Source organism: Mixophyes fleayi, chromosome 3 (assembly GCF_038048845.1).
Source record: "Mixophyes fleayi isolate aMixFle1 chromosome 3, aMixFle1.hap1, whole genome shotgun sequence".
In the NCBI taxonomy this organism is placed as follows: Eukaryota; Metazoa; Chordata; class Amphibia; order Anura; family Limnodynastidae; genus Mixophyes; species Mixophyes fleayi.
The window spans coordinates 282,176,434-282,187,131 of record NC_134404.1 but is presented as its reverse complement, the minus strand read 5'-3'; the positions used below and the strand labels follow the sequence as shown (position 1 = coordinate 282,187,131).

The following is a 10,698-nucleotide window of genomic DNA, read 5'->3' as shown; positions in this document are numbered from 1 at the left end:
CCTAGCAATGCGCTGTCCAATTATTAATGACCCTGAGAGCATTTTTCTTCAGCAGAATTGCCAGGTTTGAAGTAAGACATATGAAGTTTCTATAGGTTTGGCAAAAATAAACAATAAGGCACAAAGTAGTTACAATAGGCAGGAGGTTTTACTCAGCAAAAGTACAGCAATTCAGCATTAAATTTGTGAAAATCACTAACAATTGCCTTGACTTGGGTTATGTCACCGATATAAAATTGCATTTTTCTGTATATTATAGTGTGTTTGCATTTGCATATTGGTGCAATTTAAAAAAAAACACGTAAATGTCAGAAATTACAATTTAGTCAATTTAAACCAAAAAGCAATCATTTACATCATTTCCTCCACAAGCAATGTCTTATTACATCATTTTAAAATCATTAAGATCCTTATGAGGATATAAGAAGACTGAAACACAAGGTAAGTATTGTATAAACATAGGGCAACTTTTTAAAAAGCACCTACTGCCTACACACAGTGGAGGCAGCCATTATAAGACTGATGCATGAGAACGCAACCAATAGTACACCAGACACTAGTGACATCACTGAGGCACTCATTCTGAGCATACTATTAGGCTGCATTCTAGCAAACATTGGTTCAACCCACAAGATGCCGGTCTCCCATGTGTGTAGACGACAGTGCAACTTAAAATGACCAATGCAATATTTTTCATGATAGCCAGGACCTTAAAATGAAAAGAAAAGTCTATGTATATTGGAATATTTTTCAGGGGCTCTTAACCTATGTGTCATGACGAGAAACACGTGTTGTTATTCCATTTAGTGTGGATCTCCATATTCATCTGTTTTCAATGCTACTGCGACTACACACTAATCTAATTCTTAGTTATGTCTCAAAATTTGTATTTTCTACAAGTCCCCAATTGCCAATATATAATATATTTTACAATAATACTTCTCTTATAGATCACTGTAAAGTAATATAAAGGCATTACATTATTAAAATCTGAAGCATGGCTTGTGACACTGATTATAACCTGGATCTCAGACCAAAAAGGTTAAGAACCCCTGATATAAAGGATAATTCCACCAAAAACGAAACATTTTGTATTGAATGAAATTCAATGAGTTAAAAAAAAACACCTTGTAGCAGTCACTTTCCAAATTCATCTGAGTAACCATTTCTATAGCAGTCCCTCGTTCGCCAGGTTAAACGGGTGTTGATGCCCGTCCCCCGTGGACTTTTAATTCATGGGGTATGGGTGTCGATGTGCCTTCAGGTGTGTTTGAAACAGAAGAACGTCAATAGAGAGGCATTACAGACCTTTACAGACATTAGGGATCCAGCATCCAGCAAAAGCGCATATAAGGTAAGGATTTTGGGTGGAGTTATCCTTTAAGTAAAAACAATGTAATTACCGCATACAACTACAACAGCCCTTCAAATTGTTGGTTGTTAACCAGTACTTAATAAAAAAAAAAAACACATTGGTGCTTTAAACAGTAAATGCAAAAATGTAAAGAGTTTAATAGATGAAAATATGGTTTTAATTTAATGTACGTGTTTATTTTGATGACACTTGAAGGAAAACCATATAAAAATACTATTTGTTGATATCTGAAACAGTATTTATAACACTTACAAATATTTAAAACATGGCCATGGCTTGAAATTGTATGATCTATATGTCATCACCCTTTTTTTTAATTTCTAAGCAAAGCTACCATACTTATTATCTAAAGTTCAAAGGAATTAGCGTACAAAAGGAAATTTGTTTTATTTAGCTCATTGAAAAAAGTGAACATGCAGTTTGACGATATATATGTATGTGTGTGTCTATATATAAATATATAAATATATATATATATACACATATATATATATATATATATATATATATATATATATATATACACACACATATATATATATATATATATATATACACATATATACACACTTGCACTTAGTGGCCACTTTTTTTGGTACACCTGCTCGTTAATGGAGATATCTAATCAGCCAAGCATGCAGACATGGTTGAGGATCAGTTGTTGTTCAGACCAGTGGTAGAACTGCCACATGGTGCGGCAGGTGTGGTGCAGCGGGGCCCTTTTAGATAAAGGGGCTGCTGCATAGCAAATGCAGAGGGTCAGAACTAGCAAGCTGTGGGCCCCGGTTCTCTCCTCCCCACTTCCCTGCACCGGGGCCCACAGCTTGCTAGTTCCGCCTCTGGTTCAGACCACACACCACAATTGGGAAGAAATGTGATCTAAATGACTTTGCCCACGGAATGATTATTGGTGCCAGATGGGGTGGTTTGAGCATCTCAGAAACTGCTGATCTCCTGGGATTTTCACATACAACAGTCTCTATAGCTTACAGAGAATGGTGTACAACACAAAAAATATGTAGTCAGTGGCAATTTTTGTCAATGAAAGAAGTCAGAGGAGAATGGCCAGATTGGTTCAAGCTGACAGGAAGGCGAAAGTAACTCAAAAAACCATACGTTATAACAGTAGTATGCAGAAGAGCATCTCCGAACGCAAAGCACATCAAACCTTGAATTAGATGAGCTACAACAGCAGAAGACCATAACAGGTTCCACTCCTGTCAGTTAAGAACAGGAAACTGAGGCAACAGTGGGCACAGACTCACCAAAACTGGATAGTTGAAGATTGATTAAACATTGCTTGGTCTGATGGAATCTACATATCTGCTGTGACATGCAGATGGTAGGGTCAGAATTTGACGTAAACTACATTAAGCCATCCTGCCTTATGTCAATGGTGCAGGCTGCTGGTGGTGGTGTTAAGGTGTGAAGAATGTCTTCTTGGCACACATTAGGCCCCTTAATAGCATGCCGCAGCCTACCTAAATAATGTTGCTGACCATGGGCTTCACTTTATGGCCACAGTTTACCTATCTTCTAATAGCTAATTTCAGTAGGATAATGCAACATGTCACAAAGCACACATCTCAAGTTGGTTCCATGAACATGACCATGAAGTTTAGTGTACTCCGACAGCCCTTACACCAGACACCAGTCAATCCAATAAAACAGGAGATTTGCAGCATGAATGTGAAGCTGACAAATCTGCAGCAACTGTGTGATGCTATCATGTCACCATGGGCCAGAATCTCTAAGGAATGTTTCCAGCACCTTGTTGAATCCATGCCACAAAGAATTCAGAGTGTTCTGCAGGCAAAGGGGTGTCCTACCCAGTACAAGAAAGGTGTACCTAATGAAGTGGCCCCTGAGTGCACATATATGGTAGCTCTGTATTTGTCCTTGGTACAGCTATATCTGGGAATATCAAATGTTCTTTCTTATGTAAGTAAACTGCATTTTAGCAATATATTTGTTACATTTTCCATATCCTTTCTGTCCAGTGCATATCTCAACTACACGTAGCATGGGCTGAAGCAATAATGCCTGTAGACAATGCTTGTACTTTACAACAGTTAAGCTTAGATCACATGATGTGGTAAAACAAGTGGTGCCTTTAATATTCTTTTCATCTAGCATTTCCTCTTAATATATAACTCCATACTTGAAGAAACATCTCAAGATGTTTGAAGGATTCTATCAATGTGTGTATGACTACAATGAATTATGCACCCCTTTCTTAAAGGGATGAACAACACTGTAAGCTTCACAAGTTTCATATACCAGTAATAAGGTTGAAACGCATTTCTTCCATGTTTAATTCAACTCAGTCACCTCACAACACCGAAACACCAGGCTCAGTTCCTGGGCTTGTTTGGCAAAACAGAGACAACAGAAGTATATACTGTATAATAAATTAAAAAGCCCCTCCCCCCCAACTCAGTATAGCAAGTAGCAGGACTTTTGCTTATTGCTGAAGTCACTAGGGTTTTTAGGTTCACATGCACATGTACACACATTTTACATAATGCATATGCACGCAAACATACGTGAACCAGTAAAGAGACATAAAGCACACACAAAACGAAAAAGAAAATAAAACAGTAGGTAGAATAAAAATGCCTGTGTCCTTTCTGGAACTGACAAGCTGTTAAGCATTGGTATGGAATGCTGGTTTTTAATGTGTCTTTTATGGGTAAATTTCTCTTTCTTGGTTAAAAATACATTCAACAGGAAAAAAACATAGAATATATATATATATATATATATATATATATATATATACACACAAATACTTAGTTGTTGTTTTAGCATAATATACATTTACATAAATATTTTTATAATGCTAAAATTCAAAGAAGCATAATCTCCTCTTACTTTTTTTTGTTTTGATTTTTTTTAAACTCAGCTTTGAAAAAAAGGTGCTTGAATACTATAAAATTAAGCAACTCCCAAGTAGGGTAGCAGTTTTCTTATTTGCGCAACCAGTAACTTAAAACATCAACCAAATGAATTAAACAAAAAAAAACAACATAAAATAACAGAAACGGAATAAAACAATGCCCCCCCCCCCCCCCCCACCCCCCTGTCTCCTCTTCTTTTAAGCATAAGTTTGATTGTTTTTTACCCAGCAAGCTAATGTCAATGGCTTCTGGCTATGTTGCCTACATCCATTGCCTCTCTGGCATTTTAATTACATGATCAATCCTTCTGTTGGTAGCGCAAAAAGAATTAAAAAAAATGCAACAAAAGTCACACACACATTCACACACACACAAAAGAAAATAACAAAAAAATAAAAATATATTCAACAACAACACCCCATTATAAAAGAAATATTTTGAACAGCATGGTGAAGGTCTTAAAATGTTCTACTTTAAATACTGCTCTCAGGAAAAATAAAAATCCAGTGCTCAGATATAGATATATATTTATATATGAAAAACACCTACTAAGCCCTCTGTAATTTTGTCTTAATCCAACTGGCCAGTCAACTAAAAAGGAAATAAAATAAAAAAAAATATTGAAAAAGAAAATAAGCAGCACATTGTATATTGTTTCAGAACCGGAACCATCAGTTCCACTTTTCTGCAGCTATCATCTGCTCTTTGCTTGTTTTTTTGTCATTTGTATAGTACACGTCTAGAGATATCAACTTAGAAAGGAAAGAGTTATTTGCAGCTTAAACATGGCTGTGATTTGTAGTGTAGCATCTTTAGTGTGCGACAATCTTTAGCAACAATAGCAAAGACCACTCCATTTTCAGCATTGTTTTTTTTTGTTGTTTTAAATGTATTTAGAATCTGAGTTGCAGGAGAAGCCAATGTCTTTGATTAGGGCGCACTGAAATGTTCACGCGTGTGCATTACCAGGCTAAGCCAATGTTACCATTCTTGTGAAAAGAAATGTAGTGCCCCCCTAACCGTATTTGCCTTCCTCCTGTCTTCATTTAATCTCTTGTGACCTCTCCTTTGTCGGTACCCCAAACTACCTCCCCTATCAACCCGAAAAAAAGAAAAACGTTTCTACATCTATGTTACAAGCAGATACGCATAAGCCAGTTCTCCAAACTTTGGTTCTAAGAAAACACTTGGTCAGTTGTTACAAAGGGAAAGTGGGAATGTTTGTTTTGGCACATTGCAGGAGACAAGAGTTCATCTCAGAAAGGTCTCGGCTGTACATGTCACACAATCCAATAAGCAAGTGCACGTTTCTAGTTTTGTTTTGTTTTTTTTATATAGCAGGCTTCAGTCTTTTTCCCGTCCTTTTCATCTGTTTTGTTTTCCTTTCAAAAGGAAAATCCATGTTATAGATGTCTGGGGGTTCCTTACACAGTTTGATAGAAATTATCTGCCTGCAGGTTGTTCTGTTTTTGCATACTGTAGAAGCCACTGTATCTAGAGTCTGGATCAGCCATTCTTAGCATCCTCTGTGAACTGTCCACTTGTACCATAGTTCCTTTCTTGCAGTCCACATACACCAGTTGGTTATTCAGGCAGGTTGGCTGTTTAACACAAAAAGAGCAATTGACAGTCAACATTCTGAAAAAAAAGTTTTTTTTACGGTTTTACAGTCACTTTCATATTCGACAGCTATGCAGTTCTCCTAAGAATAAAGTAGTAACAGCATACTTACCTACTTTCTCTAATCTGTTTCCGGGAGAGGGGCGTGACTGGAGGGTGGGAGGGGGTGGGGGCGTGGCAAATCACATCATTTTGGTCCCGCCCCCACAACGAAAATTATGTTTTGTCAGGGGGGTGGGGCCAAAATGATGCAATTCACCGCGAATCGCGTCATTTTGTGATGGCAGTAGCAGGATGCGGGAGATTTGCCAGCTCTCCCGGAAGTCTGTGAGACTGACCCGAATTTCGGGAGTCTCATGGAAATTCTGGGAGAGTTGGCAAGTATGAGTAACAGATCCAGTGAATCTTGCTCCTATCTGTTGATGGCCCTAAAACCTTTATTAATTGGGCCTTCTAAGGGTAGTCTCTTGCTAGCCTTTAAGAACACACAATTTGTCCAGCCTGGATAAAGCAGCTTTCAGAAATTTGTTTAGTGACAAACCATACCTCCCAACATTAAGAATCACAAATTTGGGACAAAATAAGCCACACCCCCATTCCACCCAAACTCTGCTCACAAACTGTTACATTTGGGTAAAACTCGTCCCACTTTTGGTTAAGTCCCGCTTCTTTTGCATCCCAGGAATCAGGTGCCCCTCCAAAGTCAGGACAATAGGGAGGTAAGAACAAACACAGTTTTCCAAGGTTTCCAATAAGTGGCTGAACGTCACTAAACTCTTTTTTTTTCTAGAAAAAACATAATGTCCTAATGTGGCACTACCCATTCATAGCATGTGCTATTCTGTATGCAATTACAAAACTTGGCTATTGCATTTGAATGGAAATATCCGATAGAAAGGTAGAATTTATTTTCATTTAATTTATTATGAATGCTCAATAAAAACAATGGACATACTTATACTGAGCAGAGCTATTTAAGTTCTGCAAATTTGTGTTTATTAACATGACTGGGTACTGCCATGTTGCTTTCTGTATGTATGTACAGGTGGATTATCACCCACACATGGTCAATCACCCTGATAAACAGATTGCTATAACAGGTGCTGTATCTATACTCGGGACAGACACAGCTTTTCAGGGTGAAACGATTGAATCAACTAAATGAAAACTACACAACCCAACTGTCCTTTCATACATTGCATTTACAGATTACAGTCACCAAGTAAAACATTTGCATAGACAAGTTAAGATTTAAACCATGTTCTCATAACAATTATCATTTCAAGCATATGATTTTAAAGATTTTTAAAAATTCCCTTCAGACAGAATAGTGATAACTAGTACATTGCTGTCTGCCCTTGTGCTGAATGAGTTAAGCACACAGCAAAAATGCGAACATTCTCTTGAAACACCTAAATCTTGCGTTCCCCTGTGGAATGTTCTGAATGTGACAGTGTGAGCAGACATGCAAAGCGAGAAGCAATATTGCCTTGGGCCGAAATTCAAATATTCAGGATATTAGGTTTCTACTCTAGTGCTTTAACCTGCTCCTCTTCCACAAAGCAAGGTAGGAGTTGATGTGCAACTATCCAATATATATAAACCTGCAAATGCATTGTAGAATTGAATTGTTTTAACCTTGCATTTGTATTTGCATTTTATGATTGATGCCATCTATTCTGACTGTCAATGGGCAATAAATTACTGGAAAAAGTAAAATATTGTGGAAAAAGTAAAATATTGTGAAAAAACTTCTTTAGTGACTCATTTCAAGTGAATTAAAATGCTGATATTTGATAACACATTATATACATAATATGCCAGTCATTATTAAAAAGAATGCAACTTTCTTCAATCCTTTTCTTTTTTATTTAACACTTTGTTGTGCTTTGTAGAAAGACTGTCAATGTCATGTATCTGTCAGTCACCTCACTAGGAATTAGTAACACCACTAAGCAGGGCCGGATTTACCACTATGCAACCTAAGCAATTGCCTAGGGCCCAGCAGTCCCCAGAGGGCCCTCTCAGGGCCGGCTGTGAGACCGCCCTTTAAAAATGGGCCGCTACTTATGGGCCAGTGCAATATGCTTGTTCCCCCGGGCTAAAGTCTGTCAACCAGTCCCTGAATAGGGGTATATGTTATGCTAAAAAGCTATAGTGCTATGGATTTTTTCAGGGAGGGGGCCCCAAACCAGTATCTTGCCTAGGGCCCCATGAGGTCTAAATCCGGCTCTGCCACTAAGGCATGAGGCACAAGATGCCTCATGCTTAGTGATAGCCTGGAAGCCCAGAGAGGGAGGGGGATTTGTTAACCCTGCCAGCATTATGGAAAAAGCCTGGATATCCTGCATGGAAGGGCAGGAAGGGAGGGTGAAATCCTCCAGATCAGAGGATCCTTGGAGCACAGGTAAGTGATATTTTTTTGCTCACCTTACATACTTACTCAATCTTACATCATTCTACCCAAAACAAAAATGTTGACAAAATTATCCTGTAAGCTACTTCTATGCGTTTTTGGCATTTATATTTGTGTTTATATTATATTTTCCTGTGTTACCTTGCCTGGCATCCACCAGCACAATCATTTAAGGGTAAAAAAACAGTATTACTAAAACATTTTATACTGAACAAAGTGTAAATATATAATGACATACAAAAGGCAAGAGCTTTTGTACCTTGGTAGGTGTCCGGTAACAGGGTACTGGAATCCACTGCTTTTTCTGGTTGATAAGAAGAAGAACTATGATGATAATCAAAGCTGTCAGTATGGGGACTGCCACCCAGGCAACAGAGTGAAGAGAGGCATCGTCGCTGGGCCGAGGTCTGTCTCCTCTGTTCACTTTAAGGTGACCCAGTTCTGCATGAAAATATTGTAACAGCAGCATTGATTAGACGAGGCTTCAGTATGTCATCCTAGAGCAATATTATAAGGGCAGATAATGCTATTTACTGAATAAAGGTCAGAAATACTGAGGTAGTGGCTGGATTGTTTTTATCTTCTACTTGTTATAAAACCCCCATAACCAGCTACCTGCTACCTGGTTATGATCATGTCCGTTCTAGGTGATTAATCTATACATACAGTACAAATAATAAAATACATAAGGGGGAAATTCAATTGGCCACGTTTCTCTCGAAAGTAACACTGCCTGCGCACCGTACATCTGGCCATTTCAATCAGGATTTCAGCAAAAGTCAGCGTTAAAAATGACCATACTAATGGTAATAATTTGCACTGTTGCCGAAGCTTTGAGCCAGTACCGCTATAAGGGATCTTTAAGTGCCAATAAAAAAAATCCTTATTGTCACTATCAGAGCTCTGTTGATAAATAGGCCCATTAATAACAGGGCAAAGGTGAACCTACACTCAAAAGTGCAAAATATGTGCATCCATCACTGCCCAGGGTACTTACACCTGCTTTTGCTTAAATTAGCTCAAGCTTAGGCATTTTCTGATGGAGGAGCAGAATGGTTTGGGGGGGGGGGGGTCCTTGTTGAGTGCATAGTAGAGATTATTTAATAATTATTTAAGATTAGTGCATTTTATAGTCTGAGCCCTGTTTTTACCCCAGCACAACTTGTTTCTCAGTTCTTAAAAGTGGAGACTATCAATACCAGACATCGACCCATACTTTTAAAGGGGACACCTTTAACACTTTCCAGGCTTACTTTAAATAGGAAAGTGCATTTTTAGGCACATTTTGACAAATATCAAAACAAGTATAAAACAGTATATAAAAAACACATAAAAGTGCCATATATAATGTAAAAAAAGTAGAGATGTCCCATCGCTTTCATGACTTACTTTAGACTAAACGAAGCAATATTTCTGGAGAAAAGCAGAAAAGTAGCAATTCATGAAGTGTGTACAGCGATAGTAGCACGGACTTTAAGGTAAAGTTTCTACTCTTCCCACCAAACGCATTTCCAGTCGGATTCGCAGTACAACAAAATTCGGAGCCTACTGATTTACCGGGGACACTTTGCAAATCTGGGATGTGAATATACACAAGGTGGACAAATAGGTCCAGTACACCCGCGTGTTTTGCACTTTCGTTTAAAAAAGCAAGAACAAAAAGAACGTTTTTTGGGCCTTATGCCACATTGATCTTACTGGTTCCTAGTGGACAGTTGTGGAAAATGGCTGCCCCCACTTTTGTGTAGGGTACACTTCAAGGTAACACAGTGTTACCAATCCTTGTACATGACAATATAAACAAACAGAGGGCTGTAAAAAGTGTGAAAAGGGATTCATTAAATGCCTAAAATTGTCACTTTTTTTTTTTTAAACAATAGAAGTTTTTATTGAATGTTACAGACAAAAATATGAAAGCTTAAGTCAAACAAACAGGGAGGAAAGAAGGTAGGGATGAAATCAGGAAGGAGAAATGGATAACAATACATCAGTTAAGTACAACAGAATAATAGAAAAGAATACACAGAATATAAAACAATTTAATCAGAGCCAACTCAGAAGGAGGAGGAAGGTGGAGAGCCTGAATGTTCCGAATAATAAACACTCCACACATTAGGGGATATGTAGGAGATGTTGAGTACTGAGCCCAGTAGTTTCCTTATCATAACTTTTCTAGATTTAACCAATTATCACAGGAACAGGTGGGGTGGTGGGAGACTTCTAATACTGAGCAACCGCAGCTCCAGTGGCTATAAGAATATGACCAAGAACATATTATGATGACTTTGGATTTGAGGAGGGTATGGTGCAATACAGCCACTGCAGACGAAGGGTGTAAGTCGACATTACCCACATTACGTATCAGTACAAAAATCTCTCCCCACAGA

At 38.1% G+C, this 10,698-nt stretch overlaps 1 protein-coding gene across 1 annotated transcript in view; it reads right to left on the bottom strand.

Annotated features, from left to right (window-relative positions):
- Positions 1–4,657: 4,657 nt before the first annotated feature.
- The window catches only part of CRIM1 (cysteine rich transmembrane BMP regulator 1), a 568,056-nt gene continuing 562,015 nt past the window's right edge, over positions 4,658–10,698 (bottom strand). Inside the window, exons 16-17 of the mRNA XM_075203677.1 lie at positions 8,571–8,752; positions 4,658–5,876 (exon numbers count right to left, since the gene is read on the bottom strand). Of these exons, the coding sequence (XP_075059778.1) occupies positions 5,700–5,876; positions 8,571–8,752 (359 nt within the window). The 3' untranslated portion in view covers positions 4,658–5,699. The remainder of the gene's footprint in view (positions 5,877–8,570; positions 8,753–10,698) is intronic.